The sequence below is a fragment of the Heloderma suspectum genome, chromosome 15 (genome assembly GCF_057233095.1).
Source record: "Heloderma suspectum isolate Gila_16-S chromosome 15, 16-S_ref, whole genome shotgun sequence".
In the NCBI taxonomy this organism is placed as follows: Eukaryota; Metazoa; Chordata; class Lepidosauria; order Squamata; family Helodermatidae; genus Heloderma; species Heloderma suspectum.
The window spans coordinates 7,088,130-7,109,505 of NC_139472.1; the positions used below are offsets into that span (position 1 = coordinate 7,088,130).

The 21,376-nt window shown below is 49.3% G+C and overlaps 2 protein-coding genes across 2 annotated transcripts; both read right to left on the minus strand.

Moving 5' to 3' along the window:
* Positions 1–233: 233 nt before the first annotated feature.
* On the minus strand, positions 234–13,523 carry LOC146335255 (solute carrier family 2, facilitated glucose transporter member 5-like). The gene is made up of 9 exons (XM_084822114.1): positions 13,433–13,523; positions 11,051–11,203; positions 9,805–9,930; positions 8,246–8,433; positions 7,023–7,133; positions 6,443–6,544; positions 4,801–4,876; positions 4,151–4,278; positions 234–2,967 (listed from the first exon to the last, which is right to left on the minus strand). The coding sequence occupies exons 1-9, from the start codon at positions 13,521–13,523 to the stop codon at positions 2,791–2,793; spliced, it is 1,152 nt and encodes a 383-aa protein (XP_084678240.1). The 3' UTR covers positions 234–2,790.
* Positions 13,524–14,116: 593 nt separating this feature from the next.
* LOC146335256 (solute carrier family 2, facilitated glucose transporter member 7-like) lies at positions 14,117–17,213 on the minus strand. Its single transcript, XM_084822327.1, has 3 exons — positions 17,175–17,213; positions 15,539–15,637; positions 14,117–14,335 (listed from the first exon to the last, which is right to left on the minus strand). The coding sequence occupies exons 1-3, from the start codon at positions 17,211–17,213 to the stop codon at positions 14,117–14,119; spliced, it is 357 nt and encodes a 118-aa protein (XP_084678453.1).
* Positions 17,214–21,376: the final 4,163 nt, after the last annotated feature.

A 21,376-nucleotide genomic window follows, 5' to 3' on the forward strand; every position in this document is an offset into this window, starting at 1 on the left:
GGTTTGCTTCACAGCAGGGGGTAGAAATGATGAGAAAGAGGATGAGGTGCATTAGCAGCTGGCGATGATGGCAGTGGGAAGGTAGACTCACTGAGGGAGGGGGAACATGGAGGGTGACTTCCCAAGGGCCCTCAAAAACATGGAGCTGGCATTGGTCCACTTTCTACGGCAAAACTCTGGTTTTTAAAAAGATGGGGAAATGAAAGAAAAAAAGACACACACCTCTGAGGTTTGTCGACCAAAATGGAAGCAGTTTTATTCTCTAACAAACAAACAAACCAGGAACAGCAGTATGTACAGATGTATGATAGTGTTGTGCCTACTCGTTTCAGAGACACATTTTCACATACCCACATGTGTGCACAGCTCACACAGACCCATGAAGTAGTCCAGCTGAGGACGTAGGCTGCTTCAGTAGCGTTCCTTCCACATCCCTGTGGAAAGATACAGGTCACGGCCCCGGATGTGGTGTATTTGCACAGGAAAGCAGATGCCGGGCCTCTAGCTCCCTCCATGCTGCAGTATTTCTATTTTTTTATTTGAATGTGCGATCTTAACCACAACACTGCCATTACTGCTGGCCAGTGAAAGGTCCAAACATCTGCTATGGTTTCCAAGCTTACTGAATTGGTGCCCAGTAGCAGCTTCCCTCCCAGGGCAAATAACAGCTTCTGGGGTTCATGAAACCATAAGCTGCTGCAAAGGCTGATGTAGGCTTGGAGGTCCACCGGAGGCTGGTGGCTCGGATTTCAGTGGGGCTGTGAATCCATTCCAGGTTTCAGCCAGAACTCTAAAGGAGCTATCCAAGGTGCTGAACCTATTTGGGAGTTAGGGTTCAGCACTTTGGACAGCTCCTTTAGAGTTCTGTCTGGTTGTGACCGAAACCTGGAATGAATCCACAGCCCCACTGACATCACAGTCACCAGTTTCCACTGCCACATATCTCCACCCCTGTTAAAGGAAGGGGCTGGCTGTCCTCCTTTCTAACAATTTACCTTTAGCAATCACTGCCACTGAACTCCATCCACGAAGGAGATTAATTTAAATCAGTAGCACATCAGAGAGAAGAAGCTGATTGTCTGATGGTTACATGCGCTAAACACAAATAAGATATTCTTTCTTAAGTCTATAAAAACTTAAGTCTATATTAACTAAGGGTCCTACAGTAACTAAGTCTATAGTAACTGAGGGTGCCATCCTATGTACGTTTAGGCAGAAAAAAAGTCCTACAGCTGCCAGCATTGCGAGTTATAGGACCTTTTTCTGTCTAAACATGCATAGGACTGCATCTTAAACCAATTCAGGGAGGGCACCCTCTTAGGTCCAGTGGATCAAGTATTATATAAAGCAAGCAGACCAAAAAATCCCATAGTGTTATTAGAGGCTCTCACCTAACCTGTGATTTCAACAGTAGAATTTGTTCTATGTTTGGAGGCAGTTGGATGTCCGGAAACGAGGTTAGACCTTTTTTATTCCTTCCTGCACATGGCTGGCGTTTGTTTACAAGCTGTATCCAAGCTTTGCCACCTTTAGCAGGACAGAGTATCTATGTGGATGCGAATCACAACGTGTCTCAAACTGTGGTCTGATCATGCCGTGGGGGGGCGGGGGCATATCTCCTTAGCCCTGGTGAATCGGAAGGCAGGTGGCCGGAGTGGAAGTTAAACCCTTTCTTTCTGTTAAGCCAGGTTATGGGGGAGGAGGCTGCTGTGGAGCTTAAAGCATATTTCCAGAACAATATTCTCTTGCAGGGCTCCTGTAAATGCTGTTTGAGACACCTTTAATGTGGTCCCCTAAGAGGCAAAGGCATACTTCTGGCTTCTTCCAGCAGCAAAGAGGGAAGTTACCACACAATGCAAAGTCTGGAACCCAGGCATATTCAGACAAATAGAATGAGGCTATGCAGGGTCTTGACGCGAGAGAAAGAGATTGGATCTCTTAGAGCAGAGTGGGCAACTGCGGGAGGTTTGCCCCCTGACTGCCCCCCACGGGTAGCATAGCAATGGAGAAAATAGAAGCTTTTTAAAAATTATCTCTTTGCTGCCAAAAAATGTTGGTAAACTGCTGCATAATGTTCAGGAGCACTAAAAGGGATAAATTTGGCTTGCAATCAAGCTAAAGTTGACCCTTTTAGCACTCTGTAGCTGCTACCGAGTGCCATTTTGTAAATTTAAATGGGGGGGGGCTCACAGGCTACATGTGGGCAGCTTGTTACCCACCCTTGTTTTAGAGAAACATAAACGGTGGTCCACTATTTTGGGAACAAAGCCAAATATTGTGGCCACCAGGAGGACTTGGCTTGGCCATCAGTTTGCAGATGCAGAGCGGCCAAGGAAGGTCCGTCCCCGCCATTCCCCTGAAGGAAAGTGAGGTGGGGAGCTTGCCGGTTGACCCGCTGTGCAGCTAAGGAGCGCCACACTCCTTGGCAATGCATTGGCCAAACGACCTCTACCTTCCCACTGAAGGATGGGGAGGGTTCGGGCACCAGCGCGCCATAGGGGGGGTTCCCTGATCTCTTCTGCAGGTCAAAGGTTGGGAAGGAAGGTGGGACTGTTTGCTAGGCAGCCAAAAGGACACCCCAGGCATTCCACTTTAGTTGTGCGTGCACATTACGTTTTCATAAAAGAAATTCGAGGCAGGAGAGTACAAGAGGTCTGTATATGAAGAAGGAGGGGAAAAGACTGTCCCTCCCATCTCAGGAGAGCCAAGAAAACTGAAGGACGACAAGAAGGGTTTCCTTGGGATTGTTGCTTTTTTACAAACAAGAAAGCCGCGCCGAGAGTTCCTCCTTTAATTGGTGTCTGCCAACTCCCGGATCAGCATCCTCCTGGTCATGTGGATCGCCACAAGCCTCCTGATCTCCAGAAAGGTCCTGCCCTTGGTTTCTGGGATCAACTTGGAGATATAAATAAAAGTGGCAATGCAGAGGGGCCAGAAGATGAGAAAACTGTAGGGTTCTATGTGTGTCTAGAGATGACAACAACAAGGGGGGAGAGAGAGAGGGAGAGGGAGAGAGAGATCTATTTATATAGCTTTTATCTTCTTATCTTTTTATTTTATTTTTATTTACAACATTTGTATACCACTCCACATCTAAACAGATTCTGGAGCAGTGAACAAAAAATAAAAAAGAATGAAACACAATATAAAAATGATTAAAAAACAGTGCCGAAAAAACCGTGGCTGGTCAACCAAGGAAAGCTTCCTGGAAAAGAGCTGTTTTCAGGAGGTGCCAAACACAGCACAATGTTGGTGCCTGCCTGACCTCCAGGGGCAGGGAGTTCCATAGAAAGGGGGCTACCACACTGAAGGCCCTTCTCCGGGTGGACTCCAATCAGGCCACACGTCCACATGGAACCACCAGGAGCATACCTTCTGATGACCTCAGTGACTGGGCAGGTTGGTAAGGGAGAAGTTCACCATTCCAGAATCTCTCTAGATGTGAAGCGGTCTATAACTGTTGTAACTAAATAAAATAAATAATATTTGTTTATTTAGATTTGTATACCATCCAGCTGGCAAATGTCCACGGGGTGGTTTACAACAATAAAAAAACACCAAACCACAAAACCGAAATTAACCCCACAACAATAAAAATATCAATGGGCTTTTCTACATGAGACATTTATCATACGCTTGTCATTCCCTACTCATGGTTGTTTACGGGCTCTTTAGACAACGACATCATGACCCTCCAGTTTCACTTCTGTGTCTAAAGCGCACTTTCAGTGAGTTTTTTCAGAGCAGAAAAATGCAGTATTTAATTGTAAAAGTGAAAGAAAGCACTTTTTTCACTTGTGTATTTGTGCTATTCTGCTACACGACAGTAGAGCCAACTAGAGATCATGCACTGGAAAAGCAGGAAAGGAAATACTCCTCATGTAGTGTAAGGATCTCAATTCTGTGACAGAATCAAAAGTAGATACAGCGGATTAATTGCCGATTAACAACCTCGTGTAGAAAAGCTCATGGTAAGACAATATTCAAAATATTAGAGGTTTTTTTTAAAACCAGAATTTCGTTCTACTCGTGCTAATTTACATGAGCAAATCCCTGAGATGTTTTAGAAATCCAGCTTTACAAAAGGACATTGCCCTGAATTTTTAGGACTGAGCAAATGATAATGGATGCATCATCCAAAAGCACTCACGTCTATATGAAGGTACACAACCACAATGAGAAATTTGCAGAGCCAATGTACACATCCTGCAATCACGAAGGCAGTGGACCGAGATGATTGAAGGAACAGCTCTGATATTAACACGTTGGTAACTGGACCTGAGTGGAGAGAAGGGATTCACTTGGTTTATTGGCCTATTCATACTCACACACATGTATTTATGCCATTCTGATCTTGCACTCAGTGGTGTTATGGTAAATTTGGGAGTGTAGGCACTCATCATGACAGGCCCCATAGCTACGTCCCCAAGGAGCAGGCAGTTGCCTTGATCCATACCAGCAAAACAGCTTTCATCTCTACCAGGAACAGGTCTTTTGTAAAGCCAAGAGGTCTTAGTGGCCCATTCCACCCCAAAATACTTTGCATTACAACAGGGAACAGCAGATTGTTGCTGGAGAAATTCATTCTCCTGACCCCCTGGCCCAGTTGCAGTGAGGATTGCAGCTAAGCTCAGAGGGAGTCTGAGCAGGGGGGGTGCTGATGACATCAGCATCCCTGCTCATCAAAAAGTCTCAGGGCTTCAACCCTGTGAGCCCTGCCTCCACAACACCATTGCACGTGTATCATACCCCACTGCTTGCACTTCCTTGAGGAGCTCTGTGCATCATCTGAGCACTTACCTGGCCCAACGGACTGTCCAATTAAGAAGATGGCAATAAAAGATGAGCTGAAGTAAGACATCCATGGGACGGTACTCTGTTGGGAAAGGTGGTCATGGTTAGCCATGGTTAGTCATGGAACAGTGAGGTTTGCAGGCGTCACTTAAGGCAAGGGTGCTGAATTTTAGGCCGGAGGGCCTAAAACCTCTAGGGTTGCTCAGGAGGCCACGCTCCTGCCCCATATCCAATGCCACCTCCAAGTTTTGGAGGGCCCTTGGGCAAGGCGCCCTCAATGGACCCTGTCCCTCCGTGAATCTACCTTCTCAGTGCCATTGTCACCAGCTGCTCCTGTTCGTCATCCTCTTTCTCATCACTGCCACCACTTGCTTGCTGGACAGGCAGAGAGCCCCCTCCCCCCAATCCAACTGAATTTTAAATTCAAGTAAATGTTCTCTCATATATCCTTCTACAGATGAATCAACCAAAATAATATTGTGCATTTCAAAATGCCATTGCTCCGAACATCCCCCCCACACCCCTTTTAATAAAAAGGTCAATCAAAGCCTTACATGGCTCGGGACCACAGTACCTGACGGAACGCCTCTCCCAGGATGAACTGACCTGTACACTACATTCTGCATCCAAGGCCCTCCTCCAGGATCCTCCTCCAAGGGAGGCTCGGAGGGTGGCAACAAGGGAGAGGGCCTTCTTGGTGGTGGCCCCCCATCTGTGGAATGATCCCCCTGAAGAGGATCCCTGATCTCCCAACATTGTCTTTTTTTCGACACCAGGTTAGCACTGCCCTCTTCCCTCGGGCATTTGGCAGCACAGAATGAGTCTCTTTGAATGTCTGTGGCTGATTGTTTTAAATTGTTTAGATATATGTTGTTGTGTGTGCTATTTGTTCTATGTCGTTACGTGAATGTTGTTTATACTTTATATAATGTATTTTAATGGGTTTTTTATTTTTGTGAACTGCCCAGAGAGCTTCGGCTATGGAGTGGTTAGGGATGTCCAGTCCAGAGGGGAGTCTGTTACGGGGCAATTAGGGCCACTTGGGGCCCTGCGGAGTCTTCCAGAGCACTGCCACGTCCGCTGGAGGTGATGGAGTGGCTCCCTGGCTTCCTATAAAATGTGATATGTGAATGGCAGCTGCCATTAGCCTATGGCGGGAAAAGTACAGCCGTAAATGGCATATTTTATGCAATTTGCGGCCGTAAAGCACTTACTTTTACCTAAATATCAGCTTTTTTACGGCTGTATTTAGGTCAAAGTAAGTGCTTTACAGCCACAAATGGCATACAATACGCCATGTATGGCTGTAACTTGCAATAAGCTAATGGCAGCCAGCATTCGTGTATCGCATTTTAGAGGAAGCTGGAGAGCCGCCTCGCTGGAACTCCTCCAGACCCAGAGGTGAGTGCGGCCGGTCTCCTGTGGACTGCGGAGGTCAGATTGTTTGGAATCTGGTCTCATTTGAGTCCGCAGTGGATTTCTCCAGCATCCCTAGGGGCAGTACAGAAATTTAATAAATGAAATGAAATAAAGACTATTATTGCCAACTCCTCAGCTGATTCTGGACTGCATGGATTCGCGCATAGGGTGCTGAGGGGCAGCGCTCAGCACCCCATTCCCTAGTTGCTCGCATCTTTGAATTACAAACCTGTAGTTCGAGGGACATGGTGATGAGCACGCAGCAGATGCTGCAGATCCCGTAGCCAACAAGAAGGAGAGTTCTCCGCCCCGAAGACTCTACAGTCCAAATCTAGAGAATATAAAAGCAGGGGGAGAGAGAGGGAAGGGCTATTGTGGGCCCATGAGGTGTACTCCAGGGGTGGGGAACCTTAGGCCCGGGAGCCAAATCCAGCCCTCGGGGTCCTACTCTGGCCCTCTGCGGTCCCCATAAAACTACGCCCCCTTTTCTTGGCCTCGCCCCCTTTTCCCCAACCACTTATTATTTGGTGGTTTCCTGGCTTTTGGCAAACAAAATGTCTCCTGGAGCTGGTACAGAGCATCAAATGGGTCAACAATCAATGTTTGTTTTATTTTTTATCTCCCTGCCTGTTTTGGGCACCCATAGTGTGTGTGGTGTGTGTGTGTGTGTGTGTGTGTGTGCGCAGCTCGAAGCAGCGTGTCTAGAGAGGCCAAAAGTGTCCTCCCACAGCTCTGGGAGTTGCTCACCCTAGTGTAGAGACTTAGAGGGGAGGAGACACACATTTATTTAAAAGTGGTGAGAATCTTACCGCTAGCAGAGTTATCAACATGAGAAGAATGAGGAGCATCAATCGGACGTACCAGATAATATTCTCTTCTACCCCTGTAGACAGGTAGATTCTCTCAATATAATAGTGCACCTGAAAGGAGACCAGAGGATCTGAGATTCTTAGCTAAAGGAAAGACGATATTGATGATCTAATGTTTGGGGCAGGTGAAGAACCCTGTATTGCAAGGGTTTGTTTTTTATATAGAACCCCAAGGCCCATCAATTGGAGCCAGGTGCAAAAGACATACTTAGTAACAGGACTGAACAGAGCTCAACATCCGGCCACACAAAAATCTCCTCCTGGTTTCCCCAAGGTTTCTTCATTTCAGTGGGATAATCAGTGGAGGCTGGTGGCTCCGATGTCAGTGGGGGAGTGAATCTGCTCCCGGTTTCAGTCCGAACCAGTCAGAACTCTAAAAGAGCTCTCCAAGGTACTTTGCACCTTCTCACCACCGCCATTATCACCAGCTGTTCTTGCTCTTCCTCCTCTTTCTCAGCATTGGTACCGCTCGCTCGCTTGCTTGAGTAAGTCGGCCGTGGCCTCTCTTGCTGTTCCTGGTCTGGGTTCCAGTGGTGAAGAGGAGGAGCAACTCCAGGGGGCTCTTGTCTGGGGGGCACTGCTGGGGTGTGGGCCCTTGGCAAGTGCCCAACCAAGCCTACCCTTGGCCCCAGCCCTGTTTAGAGAACAGATGGTCCACAGAGCATAACAAATGTTGGCCATCCCTAGAGACACAATCATGACTGATGGATGACCCAGGATGGTCAGTAAAGATATGCACCCGAAAGCATCCTGGGATTCCTTATTTGCATAGACGCGAATCGCCAACTTAGGATAACAACCCTGATGTTGGACACGATCGAGATTCAGTGTGTGGTGTAGTGGCAAGAGTGTTGGACTAGGAGCCGGGAGATCCGGGTTCTAGTCCCCACTCGGCCATGGAAGCTCACTGGGTGACTTTGGGCCAGTCACAGACTCTCAGCCCAACCCACCTCACAGGGTTGTTGTTGTGAGGATAAAATGGAGAGGAGGTGGATAATGTAAGCCGGTTCCTTGCAAGAGGAAAAAAGAGGCGGGGTATAAATGCAATAAAATAAATAAATAAATAAATTCAGAGGAGATTCAGAGATTCAGAGAATGTGACAAGCCCCAGTGTCCACCATGTTCATGGCCCAAGCTCCTAACCACTTGGGGTGTCGGCTTACCGCATTGATGCCGGATAGCTGCTGGCCAGCCATCAAGATGATGACTGTGACAAGGTGCCACCGCAGCTCACCAAACCAAAGGATCTTCAGCACGTCCATCTTTTTCTCTGCGTTCTCGGCAAGGTCCTCCTGCTGGAGCTCTTCCATCTCATCGTCCACATCATCCCAGCCTCTCAGCTTCTTTAAGGCTGGATGGAAGGAGAAGCACAGAGGACTTGAGCTGGGCGGTAGGGTGGGTCAGACCACGGGTCCATCTCATCCAGCATTCTGTTCACATGGTGGCCAACCAGCTGCCCACGGGAAACCCACAAGCAGGACACGAGTGCAACAGCACCCATGTTCCCCAGCAACTGGCGTACATAGTTGTCCATGTTCCCCAGCAACTGGCGTACATAGGCATACTGCCTCTGATACTGGAGGAGGCATATAGCCATCAGGACTAGTAGCCATCAATAGCCTTCTCCTCCATGAATTTGTCTAACCCCTTTTTAAGCCCATCCAAATTGGGGTCCATCACTACATCTCGTGGTAGCGAATTCCACAGTGTGACTCTGCGCTGTGTGAAGAAGCCCTTCCGTTTATCTGTCCTGGAGCTCCCCCCGATCAGCTTCATGGGAGGACCCCAGGTTGTAATATTAGGAGAGTGAGAAAAATGTCTCCCTATCCACTTTCTCCATAATTTTGTACACCTCTATCATGTCTCCCCTTAGTCACTTTTTCCTAAGCTCAACAGTCCCAGACGTCGTAACTTTTACTCATAGGGGAGTTGGAGGTGGGAAGAAGAGAAGAGTCATTTTAGAACCTGAGCTTAAGGTGCAATAATCCCATCCACCTTTAGACAGGAAAAAAAGCCTGGCTGGGGGATGCTAGGAGTTGTAGGACTTCTTCTGTTCCCTGGCTCTCAGCCTGCGGAGCAAGCAAGGGGTAACAATCAGGGCCGGCGTCAAGGGTAGGCATGATGGGGCATCTCCCAAGGGCCCTCACCCCAGCAGGACCCCACTGACAAGAGCCCTCTGGACTTGCTCCTCCTCTTCACCACTGCAACCATCTTGTTCACTCTGCCTGTCCAGCAAGCAGGTGGCAATGATGGGAAAGAGGAGGAGGAGCAAAAGCAGCTGGTGACAACGGTTGGCTCACTGAGAGAGGGGGCCCATGGAGGGCACCTTGCCAAGGACCCTCCAAAAACTGGCAGTGGTACTGGATGTGGGGCAGGGGCGTGGCCCTCTGAGCAACCCTAGAGGGGCAAGATTTTGCCCCCAGGCCTAAATTCAGGATCCCTGCCTTAAGGGACACCTGCAAACCTCACTGCTACATGAATAAACATGGCCACCTTTCTCCACCAGAGTAACGTCCTATGGATGTTTCACTTCAGCTCATCTTTTATGTCTATCTTCTTCACTGGACAGTCCACTGGGCCAGGTAAGAGGATGTGGAGCAGGAGAAGCTGGTGACAATGGCAGTGAGAAGGTAGAGGGGGGCATTGAGGGTGTCTTGCCCAAGGGCCCTCAGAAACCCGGAGCCGGCCATGTTTCCCACATCCTCGCTCAGGGCTGTTGTACCTTGCCTCGCTTTCTGTTCATTCTGCCTCTGGATCAGTAGATACCTAGGACTTTCGGGGAAGAAGGGCAGTACGATGGCCTGAAATAATGCCGGAATCCCAGTGAGGCTCAGAAGTATTGGCCAACCTGTGCCAGAAGATAGATTGATTCAGACTCCTTCTATCCTGCCCTTCTTCCAAAAGGAGCACAGAGCGGCTTATGATATTAATAAAACAAGTACCAGTAGAACAACCACAAAGTCATGTTATCATAATAGCACAGGGGTTGGGAACCTCAAACCCACAGGCAAAATCCGGTCTTCCTGGGATATCAGTCTGGCCCTCTGGGGTTCTCCTTTCTCTGGCCACACCCCCTTTCCTCCAATCACTGATAATTTGGTTTTCCTGGCTTTTGCACAGTCCCCCCGCACCCGCTTCTAAAAGGTGGAAATGCCTCCTCTCCTAAGGTTCAGTTACTGGCAGGAAGAACTTTAAGCTGAAATGTGCAGGTATTGTTTTGTATTTTTGGCCCTGCCCTTCTTGCCTTCAGCTCCGCCCACCACAGGAATGTGGCCCCTGAGAGCTTCTCTAGAATGGAATTCAGCCCTCAGGCTGAAAGAGGTCCCCCAACCCTTGCATTAAAACAACTAAAACACAACAATAATAAGCTAAACTAAAAACACCAGAACCCACAAATCAGGAGCCAAACGCTTTTGTAAATGAAAACATCTTTAATTTACATTCAAAAATAGTCACAGTGGGGGTTAAAATCACACCTCTCATAGAAGCGAGTTCCGCAAAGAGGGGACCACCACTGAGAAAGCCCTGTCTTGAGTCTCTGCCCTCACCTGACCCCCTGCCTCCCAGGAAAATCATCATGGCAAAGGGGAGACCAACTTGGCCCCATACATCAGCCAGAGAAGGAACATCTGGCAGGGAGCTTGTTTCACCCTTCCCTGCCAGAAAGAACACCTGTAAGAACTTTGGAACTAGTTCTGAGTTTTGCTTTTTCCTCCAGCCTCCCAATCCCTTTTCCTTTTGCACTGCATTTTTTTTTAGATGGTAAGCCTGAGAGCAGGGAATTAATCTGTGTCAGCTGCTCTTTTGGCCAAAGAGAGGGTAATAATACTGTAAATAAATAAATAAAATGTATGTTGTGGGGCGGTCATCTCATACAGATTGGATAGTCAGAGTAAGCTATAGGCCTAACGTGTGAAGATGACCCAACCCATCTGCTGAAGGCCAGAGGAAGCGCCGTTCCGTTTTACCTTCTTGAGTGCCAAGGACTTCAGGGAGGCTGAAGAAGTGAGCCATCAGGCTGCCAAAGATGATGAAGAGATAGGCTACAATCCCAATGGCTCCTCGCAGGTTTTTCGGGGCCACCTCAGCCAGGTACATGGGGACAACACTGAAGGATAAACCTGGCAAGATGGGAAATGGAAGGGGATCATTCACAACCTGCATGCGATATGTGCAGGAACATCCAACCAGGCGCGTGGCTTGCTAAACCTCACCCGGAATCTATTTCCAAGAGCTCTGAGTCTCCACTGAGGTCAATGGGAAGCTTTTTCTAAGCTTGATTCGGGGGGGGGGGGATTTCAAGGTGCGTGGGGGGAATCACAGCTGAGGAGGAAAGAGTTAATTCTCCGTTCCCCATGTGTTTCAGAAAACCCAGATCAACCCCCACACAATGGTGATGAAACTTCGGAAAGATGGTGGTGAAACCCCAGAGCCATGGGAAGGTTTGTTCTATGCTTAGTTTCCACACCAGAGATTTTGGGGGGGGGGGGGAGAGGGCAGTTAGAGAGGAAAGGCTTAACTCTCCGCTCCTGTGCAATGTGACCCCCCTGCATTGCGCTCCATGTGGTAGTTAAACTTAGTTAAAAACAACTTCCATTTGTGCCTTTGGTGGCTGGTGGAACCAGCCAGAACTCTAAAGGAGCTATCCAAGGTGCTGAACCCTATGCCCACCGTGGGTACGGCACCTTGGATAGCTCCTTTAGAGCTCTTTCTGGTTCTGACTGAAACCCGGAATGGATTGACAGACACACTGAAATCAGAGCCACCAGCCTCCACTGATTAGTGCCAAAGAAAACTTTTATTTGGGGGTAATTTGGATGGGAAATTAATTGGCAGACTTTGCCTTCTATGAAATCTAAATTTTGTTGTTGTTGTTCAGTCGTTCAGTCGTGTCCGACTCTTCGTGACCCCATGGACCATAGCACGCCAGGCCTTCCTGTCCTGCGCTCTCTCCCGGAGCGTGCTCAAGTTCAGAAATCTAAATAAACCCTAGCAATTATTTCTAAATTTGCAGAGTCAGGTTTAAATTAGCATATGCAGATTTTAGGCAGATTCGTGTTCCATGGGCCTGGAACCTGAATCTTTCGAGTGCCTCGCAACACTGCTGAGCTGATACAGTATCTTCATGGAACACAGCGCTCCCTAGTGGGTAGTGATGGCTAATTGCTCTTCACCCCAGGAAGTTCTCATGGAATCTGGCTTGGATGGTGCCTGTTACGATGCCCTTCCATAATGCAGTGTTTGAACAACACAGTGCCACGACCTCGTCGCTTTGATCTGCGTGCGCAGTGTGCACAGACCTCTTTCTGAGAACACAGCCAAGCTCCGAGGGCCATGTACTCCAGGCAGGTCTCATCCCTGGCACATGGCTGTTTAAAGCTCTTAAATCATTCACGCTTGCTTTCATTCCATTTCTGCACCGGCCAATAGCCAAAGCTCTCTGAGCTGTTCACAGCCTGATAAAACATCACATCAAACCTTTAACATTCCAGAATGCAGAACTGTTTAAAAACATGTTTTAGGGCACAATCCTATCCTGATGCTCATAAGCCTCTGAATGTGGAGGCTTCTGGGCATCTTTGTCTCCCTGTTCCTCCCGTTCTCCATTTTTGCTAGACAGCCTTTTTTGCCTGCATAGCTGGGGCGCTGTGGAGAGGGAGAGAAGGAGGCTGGAAAGGCCTAGGGATACTTCACAATCCATTCTCCTCAGTCCCTCCCCTCCCTGCCTACAAAAACGCCCCCTTTACCTCCTCTCTGAGGTCGCTTTGGCATTCTCTCTGTGCCAGCTGCAAGGGGGTGGGGATCAGATCTCCAATTCCCCCTTCTGATGTCTCCAACCTCGGAAGGGGCTTTCCGAGCCATCCTATGGTCCCTGGGACACTTGCCCAGGGACTGCAGGATTGCTGTTTTAGACAGGTTAATGGTTAATGGGGAGCATGGATTCCTGGATCTATGGTCGGAGTGCTGTCTCCGACCTTGGGTCCAGGAATCCAAAATATCCTATGGCCCCCTGGGATGCTGTGTAAGGGCCACAGGATTTCTCTCTCTAAAAAATGAAGACTCAAATTACCAGGAGATGATAAAAAATAAAAACACCCCATCGTATGCAGTCAAATGCCTGGGAGGAGAAAAAAGTGGTAACCAAAAATATGACAATGTTGGCACCAGGTGGGCCTCACCGGGGACAGCATTTTGTAGTCATGAGGGCCACCACTGAGAAAGCCCTCTCCCTGATTGTCATCCTCTGGACTTCCCTCAGAGGAGGCACTCAGAAGAAGATCTCAGATACTGGTTGTAGTGGCTGGGTAGCTTCACACTAGGGGAGGCGCTCCATCCAGGCCATGACTCACCGGAGCACGTTCCAATGATCAAGCGTGCACAGATGATGAATTCGTAGGACTGGATTGCTTTGGAACAGCCCATGAGGATGGCAGAGATCATAACCGCAAAGTTATTTGCCAACAAGGTACCTTTCCTGAAAAAGAAACGAAAATGAAAAGGGGATCTGGGGTCATCAACGAATGTATGGTAGCATCGAAACAGCAGCAGCGGAGAGAGAAAGGGAGTATCGAATTGTATTAGGCTCCTTTTTGTATGGGTAATTTGTCCTTTTGGTATTTATGGGAAGGGCCAAGGAGCAATGCAAGGGAATTTAACTCTATCTCTTCCATAGGGTGGCCACTTCAGCATCACCTCCACCCCCGAAAGAGGACAGGCATCACCCCGACCCCAAAGAGGACAGCAAATTTGCATAACATTTGCACACACTGATTGCAGTGAAGGCTGGTGGCTCTTTAGAAAACTCTAAAGGAGTTATCCAAGATGTGGAGCCCATTTGGGGGATAGGGGTCAGCACCTTGGATAGCTCCTTTAGAGTTCTAGCTGTTCTGACTCAAACCCAGAATGGATTCACAGCCCCGCTGAAGTCGGAGCCACCAGCTTCCGCTGCCAATGCCATCTAAGATTTCTTTTCTCAGTGTCATCAGGGAGATCTGAATAAAGCGAAGGCAGCTATCGCATCTTGTCCCTCTCCCCTAATAGTGCTTATCCAGCTTGGGATAAGATTGCACCAGCACAATATTATCTTGGTACCTGCCACAACTGTCCACCAGTGGGCCAACCAGGAGAGACCCTGCAATGCCTCCGAGGGAGTAGAAAGAAACGGTGAGACCCCACAGAAACATGAGCAGGCCACGGTCGATGCTGATCCTGTTCCGTATTCGATAGGTTTCGTTGTAAAAGCTTTTCAAGAACTAGGAGACAGAAGCGCATAGCTATCAGTGTCCAGGCACACAATGCAGCAGTAAGATGTACCTCTCTTATCCCCAGTTCAAGAGATTTAGGCCTGGTTTGCACATAACGTTAAGCCATGATGTGGTTTGTTGAAATCTGACTTGTCGCCATCTCCAAACCCAACCGTGCAGACCAACCATGGTTTGTTAACCAGCTGTAAATCACAAATAGAATCCAAGATTTGTTGTTGGCTTTTGAAGTCTGGCTTGTTTAAACCACAGCTTGTCATGATGTCTGAACCCAGAACCATGGCTTCTCCCTGGTTTGTTTGCACTGCTGTCCACCTTGAAATGGAGGTGCCCAGCAAGAGCAGCCTGGAAATGAAAACCACTCTGAAGACTGGGAAAATGGGCGAGAGAGAAAGAAACCAGAAATAGGAAAAACAAACTATGGTTTCTTTGCTTGTCTGCAAGACCATTCATGGCTAAAGCAACAAACTGTGGTTAGCATAAATCATGGTTTTGCATTAAGTGCAAACCCAGCTTTAATTTCTAGAGACCAGGGGAAAGAAAGGAGCAGAAACCTGAAGCACTTTACTATACACCAGCAACATTTTAAGAAGGCATTCCCAACATCTCCCACAAACAGGGCCAGCCCAAGGTATTTTTCTGAGGCAAAGGACACAGATGGTACCCCTCTCCTTTCCATGTACTGAAGCCAACTGTTTAGGCAGCTGAATCTTACTTCAACACTGATAATGGGAAACCATCGTCCAACCCACCCAAGGGCAGCAGACAAGTTTAGTGGTGCAGGACAGACACATGGTACACACAGCTCTGTTCTCCAAGACAGGAGAATGGCTGAGGGGCTCAGGAGGAAAGGCCAGGGACCGCTTGCCTGACCCCCGGCATCTGCCGCCTGAAGCAGTTGCATCACTCTGCCTTATAGTAGGGTTGGCCCCGCCCACAAAGGCAGAATAAGGGACAAGTACAGGAAACCAGAATATCCCTGGTAAACAGGGAGTGTTGGAACTTATGCTTTAACCCAGTGTTCTCCAACCTGGTGCCTTCCAGTTGTGTTAGAGGAAAAACTCCCAGAATCCCAGCATAAGAGGCTGGGGGATTCTGGGAGTTTTACTCCAACACATTTGAAGGGCACCAGTTTGAGGAAGTCTTCTTAGACTCCTGCTCTAAGAAATCATCCACACTGGAGAGTCACCTTACCGCCGCTGGGTAGTCGATCACAGAGAGATTGTAGCCATACTGGAAAGATGATCCAAAGCCAGAAATGAGTGCGACCAGGAAAAGCACTCTCGTCAGCTCCTATGGGAAGGAGCAGCGGACACTGTAGTACAGTATTTAGAAATACTTACTAGATTCTGACCCTGACCCCAGACAGGTTCACTTTGAAAGAATTCCTCCTGATCTCAACGTAAATGGGCTCAGAATTCATTTATCATAGTTCCCCACCACCGCTTCTTCCCTCGCCTAATACTGATAAAATGCTAGATTTTCTCTCTTTCTTTTCTTCTCTCCACTTTGCAGGGCTTGCTACCAATAAATATAGTATATTATGGGCTTACATGCCAGCCCTGTCTTCAGCCTAGAAAAGTGACCCACTTCAGCTAAGATCAGCTGTGGGCCAAGTGGGGCCCCTGCTGCCTCCCAATGCAGCCTCTGCCACTCCCAACTTTCAGGAGGACCCCCCCCCAATATTTTAAAAATATTTTAAACAAACAAAACGGCATCCAGAATTCCAACAGAATGCCCCAAAGGATCAAAATTAGCTTGCTTGCAAGCTTATCTTGCCCCTTTCAGTTCCCCATAGCAGCTACAGAGCCCCCACAGAGTTAAGATTAGCTTGCAGATAAGCTAATTTCGACCTTTGGGGCACTCCGTAGCAATGCTGGACAACATTTCAATTTCTTACCCCCGCCCCCATTTTTGGCACCTGTGGGGAGGGAATGCAGCCTACGGTAGTGGTGGTGGGGAGATCTCCCGAAATTGCCCACCCCCGGCGTAGATGGTCATGGATCTAGGGTGATTCCAGGTGAGACTTTGATTGTACAATTGCCCCACCTCTTTCATTTGAAGCCCTGCCCCCCAGTGCTTTCCCATCGCTTCTTCCACCTTTTTCCTTACCACGAAAAATCCATTAAGGAGGGAAAGATGGAATAGCTGCACAATGACTTTTGGTTGGTGGTGCTAAGAGCACTGGTCTGGAAGCCCCAGGGCCGGCGTCAGGGGTAGGCATGGTTGGGCACCTGCCAAGGGCCCACACCCCAGCAGGGGCCCACTGGCAACACCACTCTGGACTTGCTCCTGCTCTTCACCGTTGCGACCTGCCTGTTCACATGTCTCTTGTTGTGGTCTAGACAACAGCGGTGGTGAGACGGAGGAGCAGGAGATGCCCCGGCCTGCTTGCTCCCTGGCTCTCTGCCTCTGAAGCCAGCAAGCGGGAGCCATGATGGGAAAGAGGAGGAGGAGCGAGAGCAGCTGGTGACAAGGGCGGTGAGAAGGTGGACTCAGTGAGGGAGGGGCCCATGGAGGGTGTCTTGCCCAAGGGCCTTCAAAAGCTTGGAGCTGGCACTGCCAATTTTCAAATGAATAGGCCCCCCCAAAAGCCAACAGGAAGGAACAGGGCACGAGTCTCAAACCTCAGCTTTGCAGAGAACAAAGCAAATTCGTGGCTTAATTATGCACCCCCAGCCAGTGATTCGGTCAAGGGTAGGCATGGTTGGGCACTTGTCAAGGGCCCACACCCCAGCAGCCCATTGTGGGTGTCTTGCCCAAAGGTCTGCAAAATCCTTGGCCAGCCCCGACACTGAACCTAGGAGGATGGGGAACCCTGCAAACTCACCCCTTTCTTGGGAGTGCCTGGCTCGCCTTCTACTCTCATGCTCCCTTCGGTAGTGATCAGGAATTAGGCTCAGCTGTGGAGGAAGAAGTGAGTAGGATCTTGTAAGGAGGTGTTGACTCTTCCAGCAGGCTGGAGGACATAAGAGTCACTGGGCCAGAGCGAGAGGCAGGGGAACAAGTCAAGCAGGTTGCAGTGGGGACGAGGAGGAGCAACTCCAGGGGGCTTTTGCCAGCGGGCCCCTGCTGAGGCGTGGGCCCTTGGCAAGTGCCTGGCCATGCCTACCTTGGTGCCAATGCTGGTCTGTCCCCCAGCATCTCAGAGGCCAGCAGCCACTGGAATACCTTGCGACAGTGAATGTGTATGAGAGGAAATTGCTTTAAACCTGAAATGCATGTCGTATGATTTACCAGGCAGCAGACCCGGCTCGGCATGGATTAGAATAGCCCTTAGTTTGATACAGCGAAGCCTTCAAGCAAAGTTACGCAGCGGTCAGAGTTGGACACATTGTGCCTGCCCCCATCTGAGTGAACCCTCTGGCACCCCTAGGCACAGCCCCTGCCATGGTGCCCCCATAGAGCCCCAGAGGGAGGCTTCTGTCCACTCCTTTCCCTGGAGGGGGCCTGCCTCACCATGGAGGGAAGGGAAAGGCCTGTAACTCTGTCCCCCAGCCTCTCCCCTGCCTTCGGACTGTATGGGCCAGCTACGTCCTGGCTAAGGAAATGTGCCCCTAGTGGCTGAAGATATTACTGCAGGCTCCAAGTGGACGGACATATTAAAATTAATTACAGAGAGCCAGTGCGGGGTAGTGGGTAGAGTCTTGGACTTGGGCTCGGGAGACCCGGTTCTAGTCCCCTCCCAGCCATGAAACTCACTAGGTGACTTTGGGCCAGTCGCTGACTCTCAGCCTCACCTACCTCACAGGGTTGTTGAGAGGATCAAGCGGAGAGGGGAAGGAGGAGCATGTAAGCCGCCTTGGGCTCCTTGCAAGAGGAGAAAAGGTGGGATATAATACATAATAACGAGGTGCAAAAACAACATGACCCCCAGGTGCACGCCCCAGGGTCCCCTCAGTTTCAGGTGCCCAGGTGTCACTGTCTTGTTGCTTTGGTACAGATGGATGGACAGACAGACAGGTGACCACACAGGTGACCTGAGCGCCTGCCTGTTCATTCTGCTATCCAGGTGCTAACTGTGGATGGACAACAGTTCCTATGGTTCTTTGATCTTTACTCTGGCACTGGCCTCGATAACCCTTCCAAGAGGACACATGGCCACCCTAGCACAGCCCAACCACTCCGGAACCACGCCCAGGTTGGCAGAAGGAGAGGGGAAGAGCACGCAAACGAACCCCGGCTTTCGGAGCAAGGGAGTCGGGGGGACATCAGCCCAGCTGTAGTTTCTCTTGAAATCTGGCCAACTGAATTGCAAGAGCTAATCGGGGGAAGGATTCCGGAAGATTCTGAGGGGAGCTGTTGACAGTTGGGAGGCAAGACGAGCACCGTCAGGGAAGGAGGGAGGAGGTGGGACTAGAACCTGCCAGGAGTGGCGGAAGGATGAATCCGGAGGTTGCCGGTTTGAATCCCATCGCTGCCATTTAGGCATTTAAACCTGGGGACTGCAGTGTTTCCCTGCCAGGGTCCCTGCCTCTCCTGATTTTTTTATTTCTTAAGATTTTGTTTAACTGAGAGGCTAGCGTGCAGCTTCTAGTGCCTGAATTTGCTTCCATGCTCCCCCCCCCCACAATCCCCTTTCCTTTTGTGTTGTGTCTTTTCAATTGCAAGCCTGCGGTCTGGGGCAGTCTTATTCTGGGGGCTCCATCGTGGTGTCTCTGGACACCTCTCTTAGCACCCACCCCATCCCTCCCCTATCCCTATTAATAAAACAGTGTCAGTGCTGTGTTCCTCAGAGGCCCAGCTCCACTACGTCCCTGCTCCTGTGTCTGACAGCAGCTTTGACCCACCCACACTCGCTGAGGCAAGGTGTTTGTCCAGTGTCTGCTTCTGAGTCCGAGAGGGGGCTAACTCCACTGTGAGGGATAGGGGCTTCCCTGAGGCCCCGGGATCTCCTGCTCTGCCTCAAACACAGGCATCTTCTCTGCGGTGTTCAGCCCAGATGTCTCTAGGTCATCCTTCGAAGAGTTCTCCAGAACTCATGACACCAAGCCAGTTAGAATCTCTGTAAACATTCCATTGTGCCACAGCCACCAAGACAGTCGGGCTCACAGTGTGTTGTTCTCCTGCTCCTTCTCCCTCGGCCCTCCACTCAGTATCCCAGGGTCCTGGGTGGCAGAATCTGTCTTATCTGCCTGTCCCACACCCGCCCCCAGCTCCGATCACAACCCCATTTTCATTCCCCAGCTTTTTTATTTTATTTTTCCAGGCCCAACATTTGCACAAATGGGCCTGTAACAGTTTTCTTCAAAATCACCCCCCCCCCCGGAATTTGCACAAATGTCTTCGTTATTTTATTATCATTATATGGCCGGAGCAGATTTTACACAGTCCATACATCCATAATATAGCCTTGCCTTCTCTATTACCTTGTATGTTTCATCTATCAAAGGGAACAAAGTGTACTAGGAAATATACAAGGTAATTGACAAGACAAGACTGCATAGGGGCTAGTTTGACAGATGTTGACAGTTGACCGGTTGGGCGGGGTGAGAAGGGGACTTTGGGCCCCTTAGCAAAGTTATCCTCAACTTTTCAAGTGTGGAACTGACCCTTGGGGGTCTCCCTCCCATTTCACAGTTCCTCAAATTTCCAGCAAGTGGTCACACTGATCTAGGGTCCACCCCCTTTTCCTGGCTCCCTTGTTACATGAATGGGAGTCACAAAAAGGGGATGAATCCTAGATCACTCTTAAAATGACTTGTTGGAGACTTGGGGAGGTGTGCAATGGAAGCGCTCCCTCCTCCCCATGCCAATTCAACACTTCAAACGCTGAGGATCACCTTGCTAAGGGGGCGATCTGTTCCCCTTTTCCTGAGCAGTCAGTGGGTAATTTGTGCACAACCTTTTCCACCCAAGAATTTTAGAACTTGAATGGAATTGAAAGTGAAAAGAAAATGTACAAAACAAAGATGGCTTCCTACTGACTGCACAGCTATTTCTGCTTCTTTGACCAGCACGCAGAGAATTATTAACATCTATGCCTCTCCCCCCGCCCTGCTCCCAGAATCCCTGTGCTTTCTCCAAAAAGAAAAAAATTCAAAATGAATCACTGCAGTTGAGAAGCAACTAATGATGCCATCTGGACCAAACGCTGCTCTTTCTGACTGACTGTGGTGCAATGGAATGTTTACAGACATTCTAACTGGCTTGCAAAGGGAAAGGATCCATTACAGGATACTGAGAAGCCAGTGCAGCTGGTGTGTGGGGTGGTCAAAGGGGAAGGGAAAAAAAGAAGGGAGAGGGTTTCATTTCAAAATTTGGCAAGACTCAGCTATGTCTCTTTGGGGGAAGTGCCAGCTCCAGGTCTCAGAGGGCCCTTGGGCAAGACAGCCTCCCTCAGTGCGTCTGCCTTCTCACTGCCAGTCTCACCAGCTGCTCTTGCTCCTTCTCCTCTTTCTCATCATTGCCCCCACCTACTTGCTGGATAGGCAGAGAGCAAACAGGCCGTGGCATCTCCTGTTCCTCCTTCTCACTGCCACCGTTGCCTGAGCCAGAGCGAGAGGCAGGGGAACAAGCAGGTGTCAATGGGGAAGAGGAGGAGCAAGTCCAGGGGGCTCTTGTCAGTGAGCCCCGATGGGCTGTGGGACCTCGGCAGGTGCCCAACCATGCTGACCATTGATGCTGGCCTAAGCAGGGAGGAAGTGATTTTGTGTCCAGAATCCCACCCCACTTTGAGCACTGGAGGAGGAAAAGGAACCCCCTGGTAACCTCCCGCACAGTACCTCAAGGGCAGAGAAGATCAGACACGGGGAGGCAGTACGGATTATGCGGTAGAGCAGGGGTGCAGAAACTCATACGTGGGTTGAATCAGATCCACCAGAGATCCCAATCACGCCCCTGTTCCCTGGCTATACCCCTTTCCCCCACTGAACAATCAGTCTCTAAGCAACTGAATGTTTAGTGTTTTCCCAGTGTTTGTGTGATTTTCCCCCTTCTAAAAGGCTGACATTTTTATTTATTTATGTATTTTATTTCATTTTTATCCCACCTTTCTTCCATTATAGGGCTCAAGGTGGCTACATGTGGTTC

Excerpts from the sequence above, each read along its gene's own strand:
- LOC146335255 (XM_084822114.1), bottom strand. The coding sequence starts at position 13,523 with ATGATCTCTGCCATCCTCATGGGCTGTTCCAAAGCAATCCAGTCCTAC. Across the intron at positions 9,931-11,050 it reads AGTCCTTGGCACTCAAGAAG|GTTGGCCAATACTTCTGAGC; the intron begins GTAAAACGGAAC and ends CTTCTGGCACAG. Across the intron at positions 4,279-4,800 it reads TGGACAGTCCGTTGGGCCAG|GTCCAGTTACCAACGTGTTA; the intron begins GTAAGTGCTCAG and ends CTCTCCACTCAG.
- LOC146335256 (XM_084822327.1), bottom strand. The coding sequence starts at position 17,213 with ATGAGAGTAGAAGGCGAGCCAGGCACTCCCAAGAAAGGG. Across the intron at positions 15,638-17,174 it reads CAGGCACTCCCAAGAAAGGG|GAGCTGACGAGAGTGCTTTT; the intron begins GTGAGTTTGCAG and ends TCCTTCCCATAG. Across the intron at positions 14,336-15,538 it reads TGATCGACTACCCAGCGGCG|TTCTTGAAAAGCTTTTACAA; the intron begins GTAAGGTGACTC and ends TCTGTCTCCTAG.